Genomic DNA, 27,837 nt, shown 5'->3' with positions numbered 1-27,837 from the left:
GGAGCAAGGACCATGCTAATTATGGAAAACAGGGCAGACAGAAAAGAGCTGGTCAGTTCCATGCCAAGTCGGCCTTTGGCTCACTGGGATTCAGAAGCACGACTGGCAGGCTGTAACAAGGGCTCAGGGTGTCAGGACAGCAGCACAGACTCTCACTTGCTGCCAGAGGTCATAGTGACATATCCTTCTCCTCCATGGCCCAGCTAGCTTTCCACCCCAAAAGACCAGGCAAAACAAACCATCCTCATGGTACAAATGGGGTACAGTGCTCCCAGGAAAGGTCACTCTGCAGACATCAAAACGCCTGTGAGTTCTCAAAGCCAACCAAACTCATGACAATAAAACCACCACACCAGCCAGTTCTTGGGGCTCTTACCTGACTGGAACACGTATCTGGCCAGGCCCTGCATCAGCTCTGCTGGCCATGTTGGGGGAGCAGACTCCCCTGTTTCTCTCTTCAGACGAAATGTCAGCTCAAAGCCAAAACCACTAGGTCCATCTGTTCCTGTAAATCTGAAAGGAATAAAAAGCAAATGTTTTTCGTTCAACTACCTTAGGAAAAAGAAAACGCTGTTTTGAAAGTCTACTTAAAGTTCTCCCTTATTCTTGGCGGCCTTAGCATCCAAACCCTAGAGGAATCCCCCAGGGTGCAAGCCTCGAGGGCAGAAAGGACCTCAACAGCCCATAAGGAACCAGAGCTCCAGCCTTGCCCTCCAGCCAGCTTTAGTACTTGTGTGTGACCTTGGCCCAGCCAATCAAACTCCCCTACCGGCACCCTGAATTATGAGTCCCACATGTTGTGGCTCTGGTAAATTCTTTTCTGTGTGACTGAGAGTCAATACTGAAAACTGTCCTTATTCAAGCTCCATATCCCTTCAGGTTGTTAATAAGCACATACTACGCTTGCTAAGGATGCAAGTCCTGCTGTATGTTCTGTGAGGATGAGGCCCTTTTCCTGCTCCCACCTCCACCCTGGCCCACAAGGGTGCAAGCCTCTGGCCACGCTGGCTGGCCTCCAAACTCAGCATTTGCAGACAGTTCCCAGGGCAGATTCCAAATACTGAGAGGGCCTGTATTTTTCCTGAAAGCCCCTCGTGCATTCATCAATCAGTACATATGATTCCTGAAATCTGGCATCCTGTGTGCACTCCTCAATCACTGGAACCTTGAGGAAGCAAGGTTTGCCCTCCCTTCCCATCCCCAGGTAGCCCAGACAATAAGAGTTACTACCTCTGTAGCCACACTCATTACAGTGATGACAAGGCAAGGAATGCCTGCCTCCTTGTCTGCTAGGAAACGCTCAGGAGCCCCAAATCTCCAGGGTGAAGTCCCTGGAATCGACTTTTGCCAGACAGGGAAAGGATATGGATTAGAAAGCAAGGCCTGGTTGGTAGAGTGACACACCTCCCCAGGTGAGGGGCACATCTGGGAGAGTTCCTGAGAGCTCAGGAGGCCTGCCAGCATGGGAAGGGTTAAAAGCTAAAATATGTTGATGATATAATTTTCAGTAATTATATCTTGTACAAACATGAGCCATAATGATTATACATATGTAAGCTCCTCAGCATACAAATACAAACCATAACCTAAGATGACAGCCCACATCTCCTTGCCAGCCAAGCTACTGGAATAGACAATTGGTCAGAGGGGAGAATTCTGAAGGGATAGTGATGCAGTCAATGCCCAACCCTATAATTTCATGAGGCCTCTTTCCTTCTTCATCTTCATCTTCATCATCACCATCACCAATCCCAAGAGACTAGACAGAAAGATATTCAAAGTCTCAGGAGCTCTGACACCAGTCCTAGCCCTGCTGTGTGCCTGGGTGAACACAGGCTTTCTGCACTTGCTATGGTGGGGAGATCACCTCTCATAGCTAAGTTATCTAAAGGATGAAAAGGAATCCATCCTTAAAGTCACCATGGTCATACCCACTTACATTCAAAGGAGGTGTCCACAGTTTGCATTTCCTCTGAGCACCTAACTATGTGGGGGGGGATCAATTTTGAGGGTACACACCTAGAATTTTGGAGACCATACTAGAAGATGCTTGGCAGCACGCAGTGTAAACTATTTTCTTTCCTTGCTGAACTGCCCTGTTTTGGGGTAATTCCATGCAGGGATGCTGAGGAAATAGCTAAGCAAACTGAGGGTAGAAGAGCTGCCTCCCCAGGGCTGCAGGTATGATAGGAGTGTGAAAACCTGGGGTAATGCAAGACTGACTGGGAGCTAAAACTCTACAAAAGGAGATGGGTCACTAGGTCAAAAGGAAGATTTCAAGCAGCCACCAATTAAAGGCAGCTTTGTAAAATATATTAGACTATTACTCCAGGGCTTTCATCCTGGGCCAAGAAAAATACATGATTTCTAACCACAAAAACTTGAGAAACAGACTAAAAGAAACACGTTCCTCAGGATGCGCAATGGGGGAACCCTTGGATGTAGAGAGAAAAAAATCATACATATCGAAGCAGAACCACCTTTCTGAGGAGCGCTGTGCACACATGCACACGTATGTGTGAGTGTACATGCACACACATGCACATGTGCACCATCTGCCTCCACACAGGGTGCTTTCTAGGCCAGTTCTGTGGTGGGCAGGCCAGCCCTCATCTGGGAGGGGCAGGCCCAGCCAGATGGTCTCCACCTGTGTTTGATTACCACCCACCAGGCTTGCTGGACACAACCTCTAAACTCTGAAACATGAGTTTGGAATGGCCCACCAGCAGGATAAACACACAACCTGGAGCCTGTCAGGTCTCTTTCAAAGCAGACTGCTCAGGCAATAGCCAAGTGACAGGGTCATTTAGTCTTTAAAGTCCCCTGGAGGGGCCTGGCTTGGTCTGGACTTCCTCACATGAGAGCTTCTCCAGCCAAAGCGGTTTTGTCTGACCAGAGATGAAGCCCCTTCTAGGGAGCAGCTGACTCTCACATCTTCTGAAAAAGAAAAACACAAGAGGAAATTGGCATGCATGGCAGAAGGTGGGATCTGGGTTAGAGCAAAGATTTTTTTCTAACACAGAAGGCTGCTAAAATACTGGCTGGTGGAAAAGGAAACCATTGGGATTTCTTCCAACAGGAATTTTTAAAAAAATACATTACAGATTCTCCCCAGTCTGGTAGGGAGGGGGGAGGGGCTCTATTAGTCTTATTGCAGAAGGATGAATGAGATGGCTTCTCAAAATTGTTTCCAGCTCAAGAACTTCTGATCCTACTAATTGAGGTGCCCAGGGGAGAGGCTGGCTTTGTCCCAACAATTTGGTGAGCCTAGGTATGGCTGTGCGGCCTTAAGAATAGCATCAAACCCGCTGACAGGAAGAACACATGCCTTGAGTCCTGGACACAGTTGTCTGACCCCTGGAACCTGCCCAAAGGTCTGTCTCAAAGCGTCTGACTAAGGTTATCACTCGGCCTCCAATAGGCCAAAATGACTGCTAACTTCAGACAGAATATGAGTAGAAGGGGTTTTACTGACCTTAGACTCCTCCCAGAACCCTCAAACCAGGCCTGGGGTTCTTCCTGACTGCTACCATGCTTTGAGTGACAGCCATTACAACAGAATTCAGTAAACAATTGCTAAACAAGCATTTGCAAAGATGTTTTATTTCGAACAATTCACAATTACTCAAACTTCATTAGATGTTTTGAAATGGTGTTTAGTAACTACCAAAGCACCATACACTATGTGAAAAACTTTGTAAAATTCTTTTGAAATATGTTTATATGGTAATATTCTGACATAGCTAAGATTTTTTAAAAATTTCCAGCTATATTATATTAATTTTGTACAATCTTAAAAAAAGAAGGAACGTGTCCTGGCCAGTGTGGTTCAGTTGGTTGGTGCATCATCCTGTACACTGAAAGGTGGCGGTTCGATCCCAGTCAAGGCACATACTCAGGTTATGGGTTCAATCCCCGGTCAGGGCACATTTGGGAGGCAACTGATCAATGTTTCTCTCTCACATTGATCTCTCTCTCTCTTCCTCTCTCTCTAAAATCTTTTTTTTTTTTTTAAAGAATGAGGTGGGAAGCGGGTTGGGGGAGTGGGGAAAAAGGTGAAGGGATTAAAAAGTACAAATTGGCAGTTAAAAATAGTCACAGGGATAAGTTAAGCATGGGAAATACAGTCAATAATATTGTAATAACTATGTATAGTGTCAGGTGGATACCAGACCTATCAGGGGATCATTTCATAAGTAATATAAATGTCTAACCACTATCTGTACACCTGAAACTAATATAACATTGAATGTCAACTATAATTGAAAAATTGTTAAAGAAATTAAGAAACAAGAAAGAAAAAAAAGAAGAATGAGTAAGAAAACCCCCACCAGCTAAGACTCTGCACTCTCACAATGAGCTGGGAGTCCGGGGAGGTTGCGGTGCAGGGCATCCACCTTCAAGTTTAACTCTGAGTAGCACATGCTCTTTCCACTACACGCCATCCGACCAGATTCAGGGAAAGCATTTGCCTCACTCAAGTAGATGTCTCCCGAGATCCCTTGATGGGAGTCAAGGAGCACATTCCCACAGCATTCCTCAAGGTTAAAAATAATAGCTCCCAGGACTGATTCAGCTGAGAATCCAGACAAACAAACTTACCTGGCTCCCAACACTTAGGGTGGCTTACCTCCATCCCAGTGAGCAAAGAGCTTCCCAGACTGAGACACTAAATTGAACAAAAGCACCAAGCCTAGAGCAGCAGACCCTCTCTCTACAGGGTGGAGAAAACACAACAGTTCACTCTCCCCTACTGGAGACCTAATGTACATTCTTCCCTCTACTCCCAACCACCACCAAAGAACTGAAAGGTCAGACAGTCCCCTGAGGGATTCCAAGCCAGCCTGACACTCTCTAGGAATTCTGGGTCAAGGAAGAGCCTGGTACCTGTGTTTCTGGGCATCATTATGACAGCTGCCACTCTTGGCACTGGTGTAAAGCAACATCTATACAAAGATTTTTTTTAATTTTTTTTAAAGTTATCTTTATTGATTTCAGAGAGAGGAAGGGAGAGGGAGAGAGAGATAGAAACATCAATGATGAGAGAGTCATTGATTGGCTACCACCTGCATGCCCCATACTGGGGGATCAACCCCACAACCTGGGCATGTACCCTGACCAGAAATAGAACCGTGATCTTCTGGATCATAGGTGGATGCTCAACCACTAAGCCATGACAGCTGGGTCAAAGATCTTTTTTAAAATAAAAAAAGACAGGCTAGGCCAATGGCAGCAAGATCAAAGTCTGACTTGGGAAGTGAGGTGCCATCTGCATACAGGTGTACAGCTTGGGGGCTTCCTGCATACCCAAGAGTCAGGCATTCTGCCCAAGGGCCATTTATCCACCCACTATCCTCCAGGACTCTGGGAAGCCATCTGCTCCAGAAGATTAAGATATATGAATGAGGGTAGTGGAAAGAAACAAATCTTTGCAGCATCTCAGTTCCCCAAGGGCTGTACTTTTACATGTTCTGTACATGGGCACATCATGTCACAGCTGAGCAAATACTAAATGGTAATAATATTCCCATTGCCGTCCAAAAAGATAATCAGGCTGAGACATTCAAACACAAGCAAGATAAGACAGTATTAAAAAGCAATGAGTATTCCTTTCAGTCACTATCAAAGTAAGATTCAAATATCTTAATGGCATTTCCTTTGAGCCACTTTTGTTGCTATTTCCTTTTTAGGGAAATAAAACCATCACTCAACTCTGTTCTCTTGCCTTTGTACCAGTGCTGAGGTCCCAAATCACTGCAAAAGTTTCCTAAAGCCCCACTCCTGTCCCACATTGCATCATCCCTTTGCTTCCCTCCCATCAACAGATAACTTGTTAAATATCACATTCTTTACATTGCCTTCAAACTCTCCAGCCTCATGTTGCTCCACTGCTCTTCTCTCTTACCCAGCCCCAAACATACTGGCCTTCTTTCTGTTCTTTGGACTCCTTCCTACCTCAGGGACTCTGCACTAGCTATTTTCACTAACTACAATCTTCACATGGTTGAGTGATCAGGGCATTGTACAACTTCAGGGAGCACCAACTGCACAGAAAGCCAATGGATGGTCTGAGCAGAGGAGTGACATGCATGAGATGCTATGGACACTGCCCCCGGCTACAGAGCTAGCACAGAACTAAGAGACCCACATCAGCAATGTTCCTGCAATGCTCCAATCCCAAAGGCTCCCTGAGCAGCTACTGCCATCTTTCTGGGTCCTTTCTCTATGCAAAACTTCTCTGGCTACAGGAATGAGAAATTGGCACACTAGCTTTAAGAGGGCAGGAATCCAACATGTCTTCAACCCAATATATTGGAAAAACTACAGCAAGAAGGGGTTAGGGCAAGCCACAGTGTCATCTGTCAGTTTCCATTATGTTTTTTCCTCTAACCACCAAGTTTTTCAGAAGCGTTTAGGAGTCAAATCCATCACAGGCAGAAAGCGCAGCCAGCCAGCTTGACCCCCTGGGATCAGGAGCCTGGGCCAGGCCCCATTCTATAGTACTTACCCCTCCCCACAGGCATGGCTCCTGAGTTCCTGACCTCATGTTGAAAAGCCTGAGATCAGAGTAAGGGAAACTGGTGGTCAGAGGCAGGGCTCCAAGCGCTCGTAGGGTCAGTACTGGAAAAACAAAACATCTCCTTGATTGGCCTTCTTGTGGCAAAGCTGGTTCTATGACCCGGGACTCAAGAAGCCTGAATAACATGGGAGGGAACAGGAAGGTAAGGGATCTTTGAAGGCCATTCGCTTTTACTAACATACTACAAAGGGCCTGGAGCCCAGTGAACCACATCTCTCTGAGAAGCTGCTATAAACCCATACTCTCATCAACAAATGGGAAACTGGCCTAGCCCCACAGTCCTGACCACGGTTCTGGTCCTGAGCCTCAGAACTTCTGCTCGAAAAGAGCCCTCTACCAGGCCTCAAGACATGGACTGCAGAAAAGGAGGCAAGGAGTTCTGCATGGTGACCTAAGGCCCCAAGGCTGTATCAGGCCCACCTCCCCACAATGTTTTCCAGTTAAAGGGCCCTTCAGCCAAAAAGATTGGAGGCTCCATGAAGTCCAGGACAGGAGAATGCTGTTCGTTACTATATACCTCATGTCCAGAACTGTCTCAACAATGACTATCACTGTAATGAATGAATGGCTGACCATCCAAATGAAGAAGAGAGGCCAGTGATTAACGCTGAATGGGAACCAAATGTACCACTCAATAGCCAGTAGACCCAGTGCCAGGAGAGGACAGTGGGCCATCCTTTTTCCTAGATCCATTGACCAGATCCTGTAGCATACATACAGTATTAGTATATTATTTGATTCCTATATATGGCAGAAAACCTCACAAGCCCGAAATGGTAGCCATTTATTTTAGGCAATTGCCTGAAAAGTATCTCATCCATCTCTTGGCATTTGTGCTTATACTGTGAATCTTCTGTATACTTGGGTACCAGGAGCCCGGGGCACTCTATAAGCCCAGTCTCACTGTCTTCTGTATCCACACACCCAAGAAAGGAAGAAGCAAGGAGGCTCATGGTATTCACTTCCAGGTGACAATGACCACCAAATCTAAACACTGATCACCTTTCTAAGGGGACGTCAACAATGGGAACAGCACACAGCTTCAGGCTATCACCACCAGGCATGGTAATCTGTAGTTAAAGAATCACAGTATGAAATGAGAGGTGGGCAGCTGCACAGTTGGTACACACACTACCTAAACTGCTCATCACTTCTATGAGAAGTCAAGCAGCAAAAAAATGGATGTAGTTAATGCAACATGGCAATGGGTAGGAGCCATCTTCCCAAACAAATGTGCTGTTTTCAGTATCTGGAAACCCTAGCAGCCATGAGCCAGCTGAATTTAGAAAACAGTGTTAGCCATGTAGAAGGGCAGCGTTGGAAGATGTTAAGTCCTAAACTGAGAGGACTTACACAAGACAAAAGCCCTACACACACCTGGGAAAGCATCACTCATGATTGTTTACAGAAACCATCATGAGGACATGCAGGATTTCGAACAAAAGGTGATAGGATTAGGAATGATATTTTTCCTTCACCCTTCTCCAATTTCCAACATTTCTGGTAAAATGGGTCAACTGTCTTTATAGCAAAAAATGCAAATTTAGCCCTGGTCGGGTAGCTCCGTTGGTTAGAACGTCATTCCAATTCGCCAAGGTTGCAAGTTTGATCTCCAGTCAGGGCACACACAAGAAGCAACCAATGATTGCATAAATAAGTGGAACAATAAATCAATGTCTGTCTGTCTGTCTCTCTCCCCCCCTCCCTCTCTCTCTTTAAAATCAAGTGGGGGATAAGTAAATTTATAACTAAAAAGTGACCACAATAATGGATAGAACAGAAAAAGTCCAGGCCAGGAAAGTTTTGAATTTTGGAAAATCCTCTTGATCTCGTTCAACCAAGACAGAGAGTTTGAGGTTTGGCTGGGGCCTCAAGGAGCCTGATGTACTCATTTCTCATCTAAGGCAAGGTTAAGCTTGCCAGAGTCTGCAGTTGACAAGTTTGCACAGCATTCTTTCTATAGTCTGTTTGGAGGACACAATCGTGAACCTTGGGAATGAGGTTGTAGGCCTCAGTACCAGCCACAGACTTTACGGAAGATACCATCATTGGGGAAAAGAAGGTACAGAACTCGTGAGCCAGCCTCAGTTAAAACCAACAGAGATGGAGGAATTCAGATGTGGACCTAGCACCTACTCAGGGGAACTAACTTACTTAGTGGCTTGAAAAGTGACCAAAAGGAAAATATGCCAGAAAACATAATTAGCCCCACTGTCTGAACTCATGATGTAAGAAAAAGAAGTATATGTGGTCAGGGGTGGAGTATGTGTGGGAGGAGGAAAGAAACAAAAACAAAGATATGTCACCAAAGAATAGATACAGACAGCAGACAAGCATATGAAAAGATGTTCAACATCTCATCATTAGGGAACTGCAAATTAATACAACAATAAGATACCACTCCACCCCTATTAGAATAGCTAAAATCCAAAATACTGACAATACCAAATGCTAGTGAGGACACACAATGAGAGGAACTCATTCACTGCTGGTAGGAACACAAAAGGTACCGTCACTTTTGAAGACAGTTTGGCAGTTTCTTACAAAGCTAAACATAGTCTTATCACATGACCCAGAAACTTAACCCTGATGAATTGAAAATTTATGTCCATACAAAAACATATATATAAATATTTATGACAGCTTTATTCAAAATTGCCCAAAACTGGAACTAATCGCCCTAGCCGGTTTCCTCAGTGGTTAGAGCATCGGCCTGAGGACTGAAGGGTCCTAGGTTTGATTCAGTCAAGGGCACGTACCTCAGTTGCAGGCTCAATCCCTGGCCCTGGTCGGGGTACATGTGGGAGGCAACCAACAAATCGATGTGCCTCTCTCACATCAATGTTTCTCTCTCTCTCCTCCTCTCCGTCTCTTCCTCCCATCAGTGGAAAAAATATCCTCGGATAAGGATTAACAATAACAACAACAAAATGATATGAAAATCTGCGTTGATATGAGGACACAGGGGAAAAATACCCTCTACAGGGTGAAAAGACATCTTTTTTTGTTTTGTTTAAGAAATAGAGGAAGAGAGAAAGAGAAGCATTGTTGTAAGAGTGAAACATCAATCAGCTGCCCCCTGCGTGCCTGCTACTAGGGGATCAAGCCCACAACCCAAGGATGTGCCTTGACCAGGAATCAAACCCAGAACCTTTCAGTGCATGGGACAACGCCCAATTAAGCCACACCGGCCAGGGAAGACATCTTTTTATCAGAAGAAAAATCCTTCACAGACTGGCACCGCAGATGCCTCAACTAGATGGTGTGAGTACTCCCTACTTCTAAGTGTTCCTCATTTCTACACCCTCTCCCCAGAGAGAATGATCCAATACTCCACACATCTTGGTCAAGATATGTTCTTGGGGCCTCACTAGAAGCATACCGAACACACAAGAAGCATGACTATGTGAACTTGGCATCTAAGCAAGAAGCACCATCTTTGTTCTTCTAAGAGTTGCAGGCTTTCCTGGCCTTGACTTAGATGACACAGGATTCTGTCACCTACTCTCCAATTCTACCCTTTTGCCATTACCCAGCAGGACTTTTTCTTCTCTACAAAGCTGCTTCAACATCCAGCTCAACATTTCCCCTACAAAGCACTTCCTGCTTAACTATTCACACTCCATTAACCCAAGATACCTTTGAACTTAGGTGCATAATTGTAATAGTAGTCTCCAGCCCCAGCCCTCTTTGCACAGGCAGAAAGGAAGGATGAAGACTGCTGGAGCAGGACTGCCTGGGTTGATAGCCCAGTTCCAGCATTCACTGGCTTGGTACATAAGTTCCTCAACATCTCTGAGCCTCAATTTCCTTATAAAATAAAATTAATAATCCCTACCCCATAGAGCTGTTGTGAGGATTAAATGAGTTTATACAAAGCACTTAGAATAGTGCTTGAACACAGTAAGAGCTATGTGTTTGCAATTATTATTACATTTTTTAAGTATCTTAAAGCACTGAAGATCACAGGGTGAGAGGAGACAGCTTCAAAGCCACAGAAGTCAGATAAAGCCAAAAGCTATTCCCAGCCCCAATCCTCACTATCTTCTTTTCCAGTGTCTTTGTCATTTCTTACCAAGCAGATGTTGGGTTTCTCAAAGTTAGAAGTTAGGTATGACTTCTCATTGTTCCCCAGCCCCAACACATCATCTTCTCCAATGTTCTGCCTGTATCAGGGACTTGACATAGTTTTACTGGTGGGGTGTGCTGTACAGCCCAATGCTCTGTGTAAGAGAGCTCAGCAGGCAGGTTAGCAAGCTGTAAAAGTGTGTGCAGGGGTGAAAAGACCATTCCTATGGGGCTCAGGTCAGAGGATAAGATCTCTCCACGCATATTTTAAGACCAGACATTAGAATTGAGGTACTGAAACAAAAACATAGCTGAGTGGGACACCCCAGAGGCAGGATAGAGGAATGAATGTAGGAGTAAAAGGTCAAAGTCCAGAGTCAGGATCTCTGAGTCGGAAAGCTGGGCAAGGGAGATGCTGACAAAACCAGATCTAGAAAATGGCAGGTGTGAGGACCAAAATTCAATATGAAAAAAGCCAAGGTGTGAAAGATGGAAGTCTAGAAGGATGGGCTGAACAAGAAAGAATCCTAGGACGAAGATATCTGATCAAGTCAAACCCGTAAAGGCTACCGAATCTGCCTCTCTCTGCAGGAAGAGAAGGAAATTCCCCAGTGCCGACCAGCCCAGGGCACCACTCTGACATGGCAGTCACTCCCCAGTAGTCAGGTCTCTTGGACTTCTTTTAAAAAATTACAACTGACATATAGTATTATGTTAGTTTCAGGGGTACAACCCAGTCTTTTTTTTTTACTTTATCTTTATTGTTGAGACCATTATAGATGTCCCCCTTCTAACCCTACTGATCCCCTCTACCCCACATCCATCCCACCCCCAGGCCCTCCCCATACCAATGTTCACATCCATGGGACATGCCCATAAACATACAAGTTCCCTAATTAATCTCTCCCCACCCCACCCCTCCCCACCTTCCCTCTGAGATCCCTCAGTTTGTTCCAAGCTTCTAGGTTACTGGATCCACTTTGTTCATCAGTTTATTTTGTTTATTATATTCCACATATAAGTGAGATCATTTGGTACTTGTCCTTCTCCAAATGGCTCATTTCACTTAGCATAATACTCTCCAGTTCCCTCCATGCTGTGCCAAAGGCCAAAAGGTCCTTCCTCTTCACAGCCGCATAGTACTCCATGATGTAAATGTGCCACAGCTTTTTTATCCACTCATCTACTGATGGGCACTTGGGCTGCTTCCAAATCTTAGCTATAGTGAATTGCGCTGCTATGAACATAGGGGTGCATAAGTTCTTTGCGACTAGTGTTTGAGGTTCTTTAGGATATATTCCTAGAAGTGGGATCACTGGGTCAAATGGCAGGTCAATTTTTAATCTTTTGAGGAAACTCCATACTGTTTTCCATAGTGGCTGCACCAGTCTGCACTCCCACCAGCAATGTACTAGGGTGCCCTTTTCTCCACACCCTCGCCAGCATTTGTAGTTCGTTGACTTGTTGATGGTGCCATTCTGACAGGTGTGAAGTGATACCTCATTGTGGTTTTAATTTGCATCTCTATGATGATTAGAGATGTTCAGCATTTTTTCATATGTCTCTTAGCCATTTGTATGTCCTCTTTGGAGAAGTGTCTATTTAGGTCCATTGCCCACAACCCAGTCTTTCAACATTTATATACTTTACCAAGTAGTCACCACAATAAGTCTAGTAATCATCTCCTCTCGGCCTTTTTAAAGTGAGTTTGAGCCAGCTCAAGGTACTTCTTCCCACTGTCCCCTTACTGCTGAGGGGCTCTCTGAATTGGACAATTTAGAATCCCTACCCCATGGAGGAAGAGCTAATCCATGCTGCAAATGAAATGCTTTACAAAGGATGAAACCACACACCTGCACAGATCTGCTGGGAGTCCCACAATGCCTTAGGTGTTCCTGTGGTTACAGAAGAAAAATTCTCAACATTTCAAAATTCAGAGACCTGGGGCCTGAAATCCAACCCAGAGTGGTGGTTTCAGCTTCAGGAGGAGCTCTAGCCCCACTGCTGGCCCCTATTCCCACCCTGAGCTAAAATCAAGGAGGCCCTGGCTCTTTCTAGGTAGCCCAGATCCCCTGCCCTTAGCAGAGAGCAGTCACCATGTCATACCAACAGTCATCTTGAAACTACGCACCTCTGAGATGAAAGGCAGTGGGACCAAAGCTTCAGAGAGCCCTGCCCTCCAAAGAGCCTACACAGCACTTCCTCAGCCTGCTGTGCCCAGCTTGGGTAGGGTGGGGACTTGCCTTCAGTGTGTGGCTTACAAAGCATTCCAGTTATTAGCCTCATGACAGCTTTGGTACGAAAGCAAACGCGCAACCAGAGAGGGAACCATGCTCCCAGGACAGGTGTGTTAGGGGAAAGGCAGGATTTCCACTGGAAACCCCAGGGGATGAAATGGCACAAAAAGTTCCTGCAAACTAAGCTTCGAAGAGGGAAAATTAGCATTTCCCATCTGTAGTAACCAAGACCACAGAAAACAACAAGTGGAAAAGTTAATCTGTATCCAGTGTTTTAATAAATAACTCATTCCATGCAGAGCATGGCTGAAACGGACCTGGAGAGAAAAGTAGTTTCTCCACCAACCCAGCAGAGGCGGCCACAGAAAACCAGTCACCAGCAGTTCCAGCCCCAAACTCCATGGACATACCTGCCGAGAAGCCAGCGTTTGTTGGAGAGAGCCCACACTGATGATGCAGTAGAGGTGGTGTGGGCTCTCCCCTGTGGAGCTGCCACCCTTTGGGCCAACACCACACAGAGGCTGTCTTTGGAACCAGCCCGGCATGTACAGCAGATGACCTGCCCAGCGGAATCTCATCAGGGAAGTCTGCCTGAGATCACAAACACTTAGCCAGCTGCTCACATAGTGGTTAGGCCTGGTGTAGTATGGGTCCAGCCAGGGCTGCTGGCAGCACCACGGGCAGCCCAAAATCCTCACAGAGAGCCACCTCTTGCACAGCCCCACAAATCCCTACATTCCAGTCCACAGCTGCCTGGCCACAAAGGAAGAGCCAGAGCTGCAGGCTTCCGACAAGCACTTGGCAGCTGACGCTCAGCTGTCTCACACCTCCCAAGTCCAGGCAAGAGCAACAAGACAGTCTCTGCTGCTGAAGTCAGTTGGGAGTAGCCTTAGGGTTCGTAGAAAAGCACCAAATTCTCCCCTGTGGCTGCCCCAGGCTGGAACTTGTTCCATCTCTCCGACTTCAGAAACAGCCTCTTAACAACCTTTTAGTTCAAACAAGTGCTCTCTTGTCCTGTTTCCTTTCGTGAATGTAAATAGGGGAAAAATTTGGATGGAACTGGCCATCCCGGGGCTCATCCAATCAGTTTACTCTTCACCCTTTTTAGCGCTACTAGGATGGGGCTCCCCTCCTGCCCCCAAAGCAAGCCTGCCGGAGGCAAGAAGAAATGCAGGGAAACCCTAGGCTTCTGCTTGTCCCTATCCTCAACAAGCTGTAAGAAGATTTTTTTTTTTAATTTATCTTTATTGTTGAAAGTATTACAGATGTCTGAGAAGGAAAGATCTTAAAGGGCGGAGGTATCCAAAAGGCATTTTAATAAATACTGTGGACTAATTAAAATAGAAAGGCAATACAGCACAGTGGCTAAGAATACACGCTTTGGGACTTGGCTAGGTGGCTCGGTTGGTTGGTGCGTCAACCCATACACCAAAAAGGCTGTGGGTTCAATCCACGGTCAGCAGCCTACCGATGTTTCTCACATCAATGTTTCTCTCTCTCTCTCTTTTAAAAATCAATAAAAACATATCCTCAGGTGAGGATTAAAAAAAATATATAGGCTTCGGGGTCACTAGACCTGGCCTCTAATTTACCACCTGTGCAGTAAGTTCTCTAAGGCTTAAATTTCTGTATCTATAAACAAGAGATAATAAGCATTCCTTATGTCACAGAATTACTTTGAGGATAACATAATATGATAAATTTATATTAAGAACTTAGCACTAACCTGGAATATGGTAAAAACTAAAAAAGTTTGCTCATATTATCATCTTAAAGACAAACAGTGCTCCATACACTCCTTTCTCCCCAATCATAAGTGAGAGCATAGAACAGCAGGAATGCAGGAGATCCTGCTGCTCTCGTTAATTTGCTCTATGGCCTTTGGAAGGCTGCTGGGCTTTCCTCAATTACAATTAAGGGAGATGGGCTAGATCAGTGTTTCCTATTTATCTATGACAATAACACTGAATCATACTTACAAAAAAAGTTCCCTTTTAAATTCTCTTTCAGTTTTTCTAATCATGTCTAGGGTCAGGTTCTATTTGGTGCTAGCATATCTTTTTAATGCCTTTCTCATACTTCTTACTAATCTCTTAAACAAAGAGAAAGGTGTCCTCGGGCTTAGAATCTTCTTTGACACACAACAGTATTAAGCTAAAATTTAATAACATTGCTTTGTTATTACTTTATGTCCATAATTACCTTTAAATTACAGCAAGTGATATTGGTTTCCATATATGATAGTGATTTAACTTTTAAAAATTTATATCAGTTTTTTAAAGGAGGGTTAATTAATTAATTAATTAATTTATTTATTTATTTTTAATATAGCTTTATTGATTTCCGAGAGAGAGGAAAGGAGAGGGGGGAAGAGAGATAGAAACATCAATGATGACAGAGTCATTGATCGAGCCCACGGCCCGGGCATGTGCCCTGACCGGAAATTGAACCCCGATCACCTGGATCCCAGGTCGATGCTCAACCTCTGAGCCACGCCCGGCCGGGCAGGAGGATTAATTTAAAGAGAACTCACAGTAGATAATATGCTATAGGTGGCAGAAATTATGCAGGCAGCACTAGAAGTTTTGGAAACACAGGGCTAGAAGATTTTATCCCAGCCGGCCGTGGCTCAGCAGTTGAGCGTCAACCTAGGATCCAGGCGATCGGGGTTCGATTCCCAGTCCAGGCACATGCCCGGGTTGAGGGCTCTATCTCCAATGACTCTCTCATCATTGATGTTTCTATCTGTCTCCCTCTCCTTTCCTCTCTCTGAAATCAATAAAGATATATTTAAAAAAAAAAAAGATTTTAAAGCCTCTCTCAGTACTAAAAGTGAATGTTGGTGTCCTACAGTGTTAGGCACAGATCTCACCCTAGCCCTCTTCTTACAAGATTCCTCTCAAACTTCACCTCCCTGGAGCTTCTTCTGACCCAGCAGCCTGACGAACAGTCACTCGCTCCTCTCTGCTCCCAGAACATGTTCTGCATCCATGGCCTGTAGCATTTATTACTCAGTACTATAACCATCTCTTTAAGCTTATTTCCCCTCAAGAACATGAGCTCGAGACAGGAGTTATGTCTTGGCTTATATTCCCAACACATCTATTATGATATTCTGTGTCTGTTATAAAATAGGTGCTTGATGAATAAATGAATCAATATTTCTGGCCTCTTTTCACTGAATGAGGAGACAAAAGACAGTGGAGCCCGGCTGGGCGTGGCTCAGCAGTTGAGCATCAACCTGGGATCCAGGCAATCAGGGTTCGATTCCCAGTCAGGGCACATGCCCAGGCTGCAGGTTTGATGAATGACTCTCTCATCATTGATGTTTCTGTCTCTCTCTCTCTCCCTCTCCTTTCCTCTCTCTGAAATCAATAAAGATATATTAAAAAAAAAAAAAAAAATGCTGCCTTCACTAAATTGGTGAAATCAGAAACCCTTTAAAAAAAAAAAAAAAAAGACAGTGGAAAAAGAAGTTGCCAGAAATTTACTTGCCATAATTCTAATTTAACACCTCTTAGCACTTATCCTAGAAGATGCAACACTCACCTTTCTGATCTCAGCTTCAAGCAATGAATTAAATAAGAATCCATGAATCTGTCTCAAAGAGGCCTCACCACATGAAATATTTGGAAAAAGCAAACTTTTCTTCAAGAAACTTACCAGGATTGAGAAGAGACCAGTCATACCAGCACAAGGCCAATTACAAAGGTACTTTCTTTTTTTTCTTTCTTTTTTTTTGAAGAAAGTCTTTGTTTTTTGTGGTTTTTTTTTAAATATATCTTTACTGATTTCAGAGAGAGGAAAGGAGAAGGAGAGAGAGACAGAAACATCAACGATGAGAGAGTCATTGGGGATCGAGCCCGCAGCCCAGGCATGTGCCCTGACCAGGAATCGAACCTCGATCTCCTGGATCCTAGGTTGATGCTCAACCACTGAGCCACACCCGGCTGCACCAAAGGTACTTTCAACCTCTGCAATACAGACCAGAACTGGGTAAATATCCAAGTACATTCCACCCATGTCCTTCTAGTGGAAGGACGTAATATCAGAAAACACTAGGTTTGAGTGGTGAGGTGAAAGCTCAATGAAGGTCTCATTATTGTCATAAATGACATGAATATCAAAGTGCTTTAGAAATTTAGAAATGACACATATATACAAGGGTTCTGTTAAACTAGGGAAAACAGTAAGGAAGACCCTCTTTCAAATTGAGCTTGCCTCTTCTGAAATATGGAGCTTTCTCAATTATGTTCTTCATGTCATTTTGGTCCTTGGATCCCTACCTGATAAGTAGGGAGACTGTAAGAATATTTAAGCCACACAGGAAATGGCATTCTTTTAAGTATTATAAATCTGTCAACAAAAAGGTATAGGTTAGCTGCACTAAATACCCTCTGCAGGTTCTTATTAAGAATATAAATTTAAATTCAGCACAGTCCCTTTACTCCCCGCATCTGTTTGCTATTCTATCTCCATTATTAATACTGTACTGCAGGGTCCCCATGCAGGCAAGATTAATTCCCTGTTCCCAAAGCCTTCTGCTGACATTGCAATGGATCCATTTAGAAGGCTGCAAAGGCAGGTCCAGGCACTGCTCCTAACTTGTACCGAGTGAGGAGATGAGGCCTGGGCCTCTGAGCTTAACAAGAGAAAAGAGGAAGTTGGGTTGGGCCTATGATCAGAGAAGTGGTATAGCCTAATGGTTAAGAGCTCAGACTGTGGGCTCAAAGCTCAATTCAATCCTAACTTTTACAGCTTAGATGTATGATTTTAGGCAATTCATTTAACTCCTCAAGAACTTAGCTTCTTCATCCATAAAATGGAGATAACTAAAGAACCTGATAAAATTGTAAAGCATTTGACACATATGAAACATAGTAAGAAGTAAAACAATGGGAAAAAAAAGACTATTATCATCTTCTTCTTCATCATATCATCATCTCCAGAATCAGCCTCTTATACTGAGGCATAAAGAGTCCCGCTATTCTTTTTTTTTTTTTTTTTTTTTTAAACCCTCACCTGAGGATATTTTTACCATTGCTTTTCAGAGAGAGTGGAAGGCGGGGAGAGAGAGAGAAAAAAACAATCAATGTGAGAGAGACACATCGACTGGTTGCCTCCCGCACCCCGACTGGGGCTGGGGATCAAACCCATAACCAAGGTACGTGCCCTTGGCTGGAACCGAACCTGGGACCCATCAGTCTGCAGGTCGATCCTCCAACCACTGAGCCAAACCAGCCAGGGCGAGTCCTGCTATTCTTTCTTTTTTGCCCTGCTATTCTTTCAATCTATACACACTAATCAGTCACCACCAAGATACTAAAAAAGATGGTGTAAGAGGCAAAAAAAAGTATGAAAATAAAAAAAAGAGAATATGATAATAGAAATAAAATCAGCTCTTGATTAACCATGATAATGGAGGAAAGACAGCATTTAAACTGAAAAGAATCCCTCCCTCAAAAGAATATAGATGGAAATAAATGTTTTTCAAAATTATAGATAGTAGCTTATTAGAGTAAGTGATATAATTGTTTTAAGAGGCAATAGAGCACAGTCATAAGAGTATGGACTCTGGAGCCAGACTGCCTGTGTCAGAGTAACTAGTTCCACCACGTCCAAGCTGAGGGACCTTAAGCAAGTTATGGTGCAAACGTCAGTACCTATGCCAGCATTATACAGGTGTGGCAAAAATAGTCAATATATGTACATATAAAGTGACCAGAAGAATGACTGGCTCATAATCAATGCTTAATAAATGCTACTTTTTATTTTTATTACTGTTTTTGTTTTAACTGATTTAATACTAAGTTGATTATGTTCAACTTAATGTTTAAATTTGGTGATTATAGAGGGAAATAAGAGAGGCAAGTAGGATTTAGAAGTATACAGGGCAGCAAATGGAAGACAGGCCAGGATTAAAAATGTACTATGGCTAATCTAAGCACAGATAACTGCAGGTTAAGAGGAAGTAGATGGACGGAAAAACAGAGATGGCTACAGAGGTGGATAAATTCGTGATAAAGCAAGTAGAGTAAAATGTCAATGGTAGAATCTAGGTAGCAGGTATATGAGTGTTCATTTAAAAATTCTTTCAACTTTGCTTTATGCTTAACATTTTTCATAATAAGATAGTGAAGGGGGGAGTGGACTTAAAAGCATCAGCACAAGTTCTGGGTCATAGCTATGCTTCCTATCCTCTGAGCTCAAACACCAGAGCAGGCGTGGGAAAGCCCGATGGTTTTAGAACTCTTGTTCACCATCGATACTTTCCTGCACCAGATAAGCAGAGCTCAAGTGCTGACCGGGACCACGCTGGCACAAGTAGATACAGGCAGAGGACAGAAACCCAGAGATTCTACCTGAGAAGTGCCAAGCCCAAAGGACTATGACATCATCATCCCTGCTCAGGAAAAACCTCAGGAACAAAAGGCTCAAGGCTAAGGAACAGGCAGGTGAAGGATGAACAAGTGGCACACACTCACTCATGGACTCTGCTATCACCATAGAGATCGCTCAGGCCGAAGCTGATGTAGTGCCAGTGCTCGGGGATGTTGGCAGAAGGGCTCCCCACATTCCTGTACATGCTAACATAGTCCAAGGGGTCTGGGCCGCCCAACCTGCAAAAGACAAAACACAGGGGTGTCAGTGTGAGCCTGAAAACAGACCGTGTGACGCTAAGGGACTCTGTCTCATAAACCTAAAGAGCCCCAAACTGGAAGACCCTGGGGTGAAAGGTAACTAAAAAGAGGCCACACTTCTCTGGGGTAAGACCAAGGGGTAAGTGGCTAGAGGCTGCCCAATTCCACAAACATGACAGACTCCCTTCTCCTATCCCCAAGAGTTAGGACCTCTTTAAAAATAAAACAGACTGGATGGGTGCCCCTTTTGCTTCCTCCTGTTTCAAATTACCAATCCCAAATGAGACTGGCAGGGATCTTCTCTCTTCCATAGTGCCTGTAAACATGCTTCAAGGCAAGAGGTATATCAGTCAATCCAATTGGCCCCTGTTGACAGACCATCCTGAGCATCCGCAATGGGTACTGTTCCTAGAAGCAGAGGCTCAGCTCTGCTCTTGCCTCTTAGACAGCTAATTCCTGAAAGACTATATTGTACCTTATGTTAATTAAAGTTTGCTCTAAACAAACCCAATGCCTCCAGACCCATGCCCACACCCCACAGACCAAAGCTGGTGTTTTGTTTTTTTTAATCCTTACTCTGAGAACATTTTTCATTGATTTCTAGAAAGAGGGGAAGGGGGAGAGGGGAAGAGGGATAGAGAGAGAGACATCAATGTGAGAGAGAAACATCGATCAGTTGCCTCCCACACATGCCCTGACTGGGGCTGGAGATCAAACCCACAATCTAGGCATGTGCCCTCATCTCAAAGGTAGAGCTGGAACATTGAATTATTTGGGGCGTCTGAGAACCACATTAAGCTTCCCGCATACTTCCAACAGAAAGGTAGTTGAGGAAGACATTCAGTCATTACCTCACTCTGAGGATTTAATTCAATAAGGGCTCCCTTTAGTAATTAGTGCTCTTTAAAAAAAAATCTTGCTGCCTGGCTGGCGTGGCTCAGCAGTTGAGCGTTGACCTAGGATCCAGGCAATCGGGATTCGATTCCCGGTCAGGGCACATGCCCGGGTTGCAGGCTCAATCCCCAGTCCCTGGCATGCAGAAGGCAGCCGATCAATGACTCTCTCATCATTGATGTTTCTGTCTCTCTCCCTTCCTCTCTCTGAAATCAATAAATATATATATTTTTAAATCCTGCTTTTCTTCAGAATGGATAGGGAAACTGGTAGACTTGAGAAACAGACGAAATGGAAACCATCAGTGGAAGGAAGGAAGTCTGCATTTAGCCCACAAACACTGCATTTGAGCTGCCTCGGACATCTGACTGTTCCACAGACTGCAAAAACTTTGCTGCTCCTGGGACATTGATGGAGTGCACTTTGCAGTTGGGATCGTATGCTAAAGAAACACTAACAACCAAATAAAAGGCATGTTACATGTGATCCCAGCAAGCATGCCAGCACCATGCAATTAAAACACTATTTAAAACCAGTAGGTCTGGTTTCATCCTCTTTGCCAGGATATTATTTGCTTTTGTAAAAATCCTTATTCTCTGCTAGGAAATGCTAAGTTATTTACAGAGCTTGTAAGAAAGTCACTACAAATAGCTTAGAATCTCAACTGAGTGGGTTAGGAAAAGGGACAAATCTCCATGTCTTTCCTCAACTCAGATTTTGCCAAATCATTTGACTAATTCCACAACCAGTTGGATTTAGGAAAGCTTGTCAGGGAAAGGAGGAAAGAAAAGGGTAGCTCTCTCTGAAAGGACCCCATGATAGCTGCAGAGCCCACGAATAGATGGGAGTGACTACAGGCTCCATGTCTGTTCCAGTGCCCTGCTGCAAATTCCCAGTCCTGCCCCTCCTTCAGCCTTGGTCCACCCAGCAACAAGCAGCAAAATTGCATCCACCGTTCTGTGCTACATCTGCCACTCCACCGCAACCCTCTTTCTAGCAAAGTCTCCCAGGAAGTACTGCATCAAGGAGAGAGACTTTACCTTAAAACTCCAACTCCAGGGAATGACCAAAAGTTAGACCAAATAAACCTCATCCCTGAGCACAGAGAGTTCTGTTCTACTTACTCAGAAACCTGATGGGAAGCAGATGAGTATGTAGAAAATTTTCATATTTTGCACTTAGAAAAAGATGTTATCCAAGGACCCAGAGCATCCCTCAGTTTAATTTCTTGAACACCTGACTTCACTCCCCAGGGAAGCTGCAAGAATGGAGTGGCCCCAGAGCATAGGTTCTGCCTCTCTGCTTCTGATCCCTGCTCACTTAAACTCAGCTTTCGGCCAGCGTGTCCTTACTGACCAGGGTGTCCACTAGCCAAAGAGCCACCCTTCTGTCGCAAGAAAAGGAATCTCAAGGTATATTGGGCCACAGTGAGACCCAGGCAGCCTCGGTGAGTCATCCTGCTATGAGAACTGAAGAGGCCTTGTGGAATCCCAAATGTGAGGGACACTGATGAATTAATTTTGGGGTCTTAATCATGCAAAGTCCTCCAAATCTTAGAAAGGACTAGTTTCTCAGGTGTTCCCTCTTATATTTTTCTGCATATAGAAAACATTACTAATTTCAAAGAGTTCTGTACAATTGCCTTTATTTGTCATTACATGATAGTCCATCTCTGAAATAAGTCCTGCCTGGTTAACAAGCTTGCAGCAGAAAGAAAAAAAAGTTGCCCAAACTAGTCTTCCTTTGCCTGTGCTTCAATACCTTTTACACACAACTCTATTCTTCATGGCCGCTTGGTAACAAAAACAGGTGCCCAAGTCTGTGTAGAAATTTCTCCTTACACTCAAATGAGGCCTGAACAAACAGCATGGCAGAGCCAGGCCCACTTTTCTCATGACACAATCCAATAGAGTTCATCACAATACATATTTAAATATAGAGGTGCAATTAGAATGGAGATTAAGTTATCAAGAGCTGCTTTTCACTCAGAAGCTCTCTTCACAAACTCCTCTCAACCAAAGAATAGCTTGCTTGCCCGAGAGAATTGTACAACTGGCCACACCTCCTGGCTACCAGACTGCTCCCCATGGCCCTCCCTAAGGAGCAGGTGGCTGGTCCTCCACAGTGTCAGCCTCTTCACATGCTCCCGTCCACACAAGGAGCTGGTCTCAGTCCCATAGAGCCTAGGTCCTGCCATTTCTGGAGGAAATAAAACATTGTCCTGGAGGAGAAAGACTCAGTCCTAAAGGGAGAGGTAACCAGAAAAGACATCCACTCACTTCCCCATTCAAGTCTGCCTGCCCCTTTGGCCACACCCCAAGCAGCTGCCTGAACAGTCTTTCAGGATTCAGTGAAGGGGTCATCTAACACAGTGCCTGCAAGAAAGTGGTTCTGGACAGATTCAACCAATTCCTCAGTCAACTTTTGGTCCAGGAAGACCACGAAAATAGGTTCTTTCTTTTCCACAGTCCCCGTAACACCAGTTTTGCCCAGAGGCTGCAGGATGAAACAGGATGCAAACAAGAATGGGAAACTAGAAAAGACCATTCCTACCCCACGGACAGCCCATCTGTAAACAGGTCTGATCCTTCACAGAGATACTTGAGGGTTACTCTCAGCTTCCCTGAGAACTGCTGCCTAAATCCTGAAGCTTGTGGCCAGGAAGCTCCTCAACATTGCACTGCCTTCTTTCCACCCTGTCCAAGTCCCAGGTCTTCAATATTTACTGTGGTCCCCTTCAATCCTCAGCCAACCCATGGATCTCCCTGACCCTGCCTCTGTTCTAGCCAATGTCTTAAAGCAAAGCAGCTGCAAAACTAGAGAAAGCTCTGCATGAAGAGAACTGTGCAGAGTAAGCAGAAAGTTTATCAGGAAAAGTTGTTTGGTGAAACTTCCAACACAAAAGCATTGCACTGATATGATGTCTGAGTGCATTAGGAAAGTATCAAAAAGGTGATCCATCCCCTCATCACTTCACAAGCGCAACACTCACAACTTGCTCCCCTCCTAACCCAAAGCGGAGCCCGGGTCCCCAGACCCGCCTCTACCCAGTGCAGTCTCTTGCCCTCGAAGCTCCTCCAAGTCGCGCTCCTCCAAAGCCCTCTCAAAACGCTCCCCAGCCCCGCCTCGCCTCCCCCGTCCCAGTTCAGCCGCACCCCCCTCCTGGCTTCCCCTCGCCCACTAATGACCCCCTACAGGCGCCCCCTCCTTTCACCACGTTTACAGTTCCCCCGCTCCTATCGATCCCAATTCACTCGATTCTCTTAATCCCAGTTAACCCTTCAACCTCCCAACCCTCCTTAACCCTTCGCTACCCACAGTCTTCGTTAACCCCTTTGTCCCCATTCCCAACTTGAGCCTTAACTCCTTCCCTCGCAGCAGGAAGCCCTCCTTTCGAGTGCTTTAACCATTCTCCTTTTCCTCCTCCTCTCCTGCAAAATACTTCGCCCCGGGTGCTTAAACTCTTCCCAGCCCGCCGCGTCGGTCTCCTCGCGGCCCAGGGCATACCAGTACTTGACGATAGCCGTAACCTGGAGTGGATTCGGCTGGTCAGGGTAAAGGCGGCGGCACTCTCCGTAGATGGCGTGCAGTCCCGGGGGGAAGAGTGAGGCGAAGGCCGGCGGGGCAGTAGGGCCAGGGGCCGGGGGCGCAGTGGGGCCGGGGGCGCCGCTAGGCCGCAGCTCCGCCATCCCGGCGCGTAGGGCGCTGGGAGGACCCGGGAGGGCGGACGAGCGGGAGAGCACTGACGCGCCAGCGGGCGGACCCCGTAGGTGCAACTCCCCCAGGCGTAGGGGGCTGCAGCGGGGTCTAAGATCCGCGCCTGCGCACGGCGAACCGTCCGCCCAGGCCGTCGCGGCTGCGGAGCGGGCCAGAGGGTGCCTCGGGGGCCGCGGGCCGCTCAAGGGGGCGGGGCACCGGCGCGCCCTACCCCGGATTCCATTGGCTAAAGTCTGTGCCAGTCACATAAATGGCGTGCCTTGGCAATAGGTTCCGCCTCCCTCTCCTTGTGGTGGAGGCGTCCCAAAGCTCTTGGCCTCCCCCTAGTGTTAGGAGGAACCCAGGTTTAAACGGAGATGTGTAAGCATCCTTCTGAGGTGCTAGGGTCCCGCGAAACCACTGGAAAGTTCGCCGACAATGGACTTGTCACAGGTTTGCTGACACGCAAACCATATTTACTTAAAAATAAATCTGGCAATGGGTTGATTCATTCGTCCATGCGGCATTAGTTTTAATAGACTATAATTCAGAATGTTTCCTATGTCTTTGAATGTCCATTGACAGTTATTGACTGACACACCGTCAAATTCAGGGGTCATATGTCGGAATACCTATTTTGGAGTTCTGTCGGAAAGTAACAAGAATTAGGTAAACTAGGATCAATTTTTTAAATGATCATTATTTCTGCCCTAGCTGGTTTGGCTCATTGGTTAGAGCGTGGGCCGGGGGACTGAAAGGTTGGATTCAGGCCAAGGGCACCTACCTCTGCTGCAGGCTCCTCTCCCGATATGTGCGGGAGGCAGCTCACCTGTGTGTCTCTCTCACTTGGATGTTTGTCGCTCGCTCTCTCCCTCCTTCCCACTCTCTCTGAAAAGCAATGGAAAAAATATCCTTGGGTGAGGATAAAAAATAATAATAATAAAGACGATAATTATTAAAAACAACAATATTATTATTTTAAAATGTTTTTATTGACTACAGAGAGAGGAAGGGAGAGAGAGATAGAAACATCAATGATGAGAGTCCTTGATAAGCTACCTCCTGCAGGCCTCCTGCTGGGGATCAGCCGGCAAACCAGGCATGTGCCCTGACCAGGAATTGAACCCTGATCTCCTGGATAGGTAGATGCGCAACCGGAGAGCCACGCAGGCCAGACAGATAATTATTTAATCAATGTCTTTAGTGATGACAGTCTCTTCTTTGTTGTGTCCTAGGCAGAGGTATGCAGACAGCCTTGAGGAACACCAGTATTCATTATTTGGTATTCCCTGTTATTCCCCATTACCTTGACACTCTTAACTGGGAGAATTTTTCATTCCTAAGGCACTGGGTTGGGAATTATTTTCCTATTTACAATAACTTTTCAAAAAGTAATGTCTTCCACTCAATGATCTTAAAGAAATTCCAAGAGACAGGGATAGAAGGGAGTCCTGACTACCAGTGCTATTGACTAAAAGGGTTCCTGCAACTTGAATCGGGGAGAAAATAATCTAGAGAAAAATGCACTGAGCTGATTTGAAAGCACTGACACATACCCTCTCTTCCCCTCTATATTCTCACTTATCAATGTCAATTCTTTACCAGTTGTTCCAAATGCCGGTCTTCAGACAAATGTTAGCCTGTTGCAAAGTTGACTCCTCTCCAGGAAAAAATGAAAAGAAGCAAAGAAAATGTACTTTTCCTAAAAGGCAAATTTTATGCAATTTAAATTATTTTCCTTTGTTCTGGGAATATGTCCTTCCCCATGTGTGTATTAAATTTTTTTTATTAGAGTGTGATGGCGATAGGTATTATTAATGTCTTACAGACCCAAATAAGAGCATAGTAACTTATTTGACCAGGAGAAGTGGTGGGGAGTGGCAGGACTGATCTATAAAGTCCAAACACCCACAAATTACTGACCAATCCAAAGCAAACTACAGACAAGTACTTCAGCATGCACTGTGAATCCCTACAAGGGATTACAGATCCAAGCATGCAACACAACCATCGATCTGCATCCCCTTTGAAACAGAAGAAAAAATAAATAAATGGGACTACATCAAACTAAAAAGGTTTTGTCCAGCAAACCATCGACAAAATGAAAAGACAACCCACTGAATGAGAGAATGTATTTGTCGATACATCTGATAAGGGGTTAATATCCAAAATTTATAAAGAACTTTTAAAACTTAACATCAAAAAAATGAACAATCCAATTAAAAAATGGGCAAAGGACCTGAATAAACACTTCTCCAAAGAGGACATCCAGATGGCTGATAGACATATGAAAAACTGCTCAATATCACTAATCATCAGAAAAAAGGTAAATTAAAACCACAATGAACCTGGCCGGAATGGTTCAGTTGGTTGAGCATTGTCCCATACACCAAAAGGTTGCCAGTTTGAATCCCAATCAGGGCACATATCTGGGTAGTGGGTTTGATCCCCAGTCAGGGAGTGTAGGGAAGGCAACACATCTTCCTTCCTTCCTTCCTTCCTTCCTTCCTTCCTTCCTTCCTTCCTTCCTTCCTTCCTTCCTTCCTTCCTTCTCCTTTCTTTCTTTCTTTCTTTCTTTCTTTCTTTCTTTCTTTCTTTCTTTCTTTCTTTCTTTCTTTCTTTCTTTTTCTTTCTTTCTTTCTTCTTTCTCTCTCTCCCCCCTTACTTTCTCTAAGCATGTCCTAGAGTGAGGATTAAAAAAACAGAACACCACAATATCACCTCACACCTGTCAGAATAGCTATCATCAATAAATCAACAAACAAGTGTTGGCCAGAACATGGACAAAAAAGAACCCTTGTGCACTGTTGGTGGGAAGGCAGATTGGTGCAGCTACTGTGAAAAGCAGTATGAAGTTGCCTCAAAAATTAAAAATGGAATTGCCTTATGACCTAGTGATTCTACATCTGGACTTTATCCAAAGAAACCCAAAGCACTAATTCGAAAGAATATGTGCACCCCTATGTTCACTGCAGCCTTATTTACAATAGCCAAGATTTGGAAGCAGCCCAAGCATCCATCAGTAGATGAGTGGATATAAAAACTGTGGTACATCTGCACAATTGAATACTACTAGACAGTAAAAACGAAGGAAATCTTATCCTTTGTGACAGCATGGATGGACCTGGCGAGTCCTAAGAGAAATAAGTCAGCCAGCGAAAGACAAGTACCATATGATTTTACTCATACGTGGAATCTAATGAACAAAATGAACCAACAAGTAAAATAGAGATAGGCTCATAGGGAGCAGGCTGACAGCTGTTGGGGTGTGTGTGTGTGTGTGTGTGTGTGTGTGTGTGTGTAGGGATTGAGCAAAAAAGAAAAAACTCATGGACGCAGACAACAGTATGGTGATTGCTGGGGGAGGAGGAGGGTATAGAGGGGATAAATGGTGATGGACCTAGACTTGACTTGGGGTGGGAAACACACAATACAGTGTACAGATGATGTGTTGTAGAATTGTGCACTTGAAACTTGTATAATTTTGTTAACCAGTGTCACCCCAATAAATTCAATAGAAAGGAAAAACTCTGCTCCCCTTCCATTTATCTATGGAGACTACAAAACCCAGGGTACCGTGCCTCCCGAACGCTACACCCAGTCTCTTAAAACTAGGCGTGGCTTCGAAACTGCCTGGCCCTTTAACTGCGGGTGCAAGGCATGCTGGGGTTGTAGTTCTTTGGAGGTGAGGTCTGGCCGCTCCCTGACCGCGCTGCACCGG

General features: G+C 44.9%; 1 protein-coding gene across 2 annotated transcripts in view; it reads right to left on the bottom strand.

Annotated features, from left to right (window-relative positions):
* SUFU (SUFU negative regulator of hedgehog signaling) overlaps positions 1-24,109 on the bottom strand; it is an 88,093-nt gene extending 63,984 nt beyond the window's left edge. For both annotated transcript variants that reach the window (XM_016219938.2, XM_016219939.2), the window contains exons 1-3: positions 23,928-24,109; positions 19,371-19,505; positions 377-513 (exon numbers count right to left, since the gene is read on the bottom strand). In XM_016219938.2, the coding sequence (XP_016075424.2) occupies positions 377-513; positions 19,371-19,505; positions 23,928-24,109 (454 nt within the window). The remainder of the gene's footprint in view (positions 1-376; positions 514-19,370; positions 19,506-23,927) is intronic.
* Between the last annotated feature and the right edge of the window lie 3,728 nt (positions 24,110-27,837).

This window comes from Miniopterus natalensis, chromosome 14 (genome assembly GCF_054644295.1).
Source record: "Miniopterus natalensis isolate mMinNat1 chromosome 14, mMinNat1.hap1, whole genome shotgun sequence".
NCBI classification, from domain to species: Eukaryota; Metazoa; Chordata; class Mammalia; order Chiroptera; family Miniopteridae; genus Miniopterus; species Miniopterus natalensis.
This window is presented reverse-complemented; position numbering and strand designations above follow the sequence as displayed.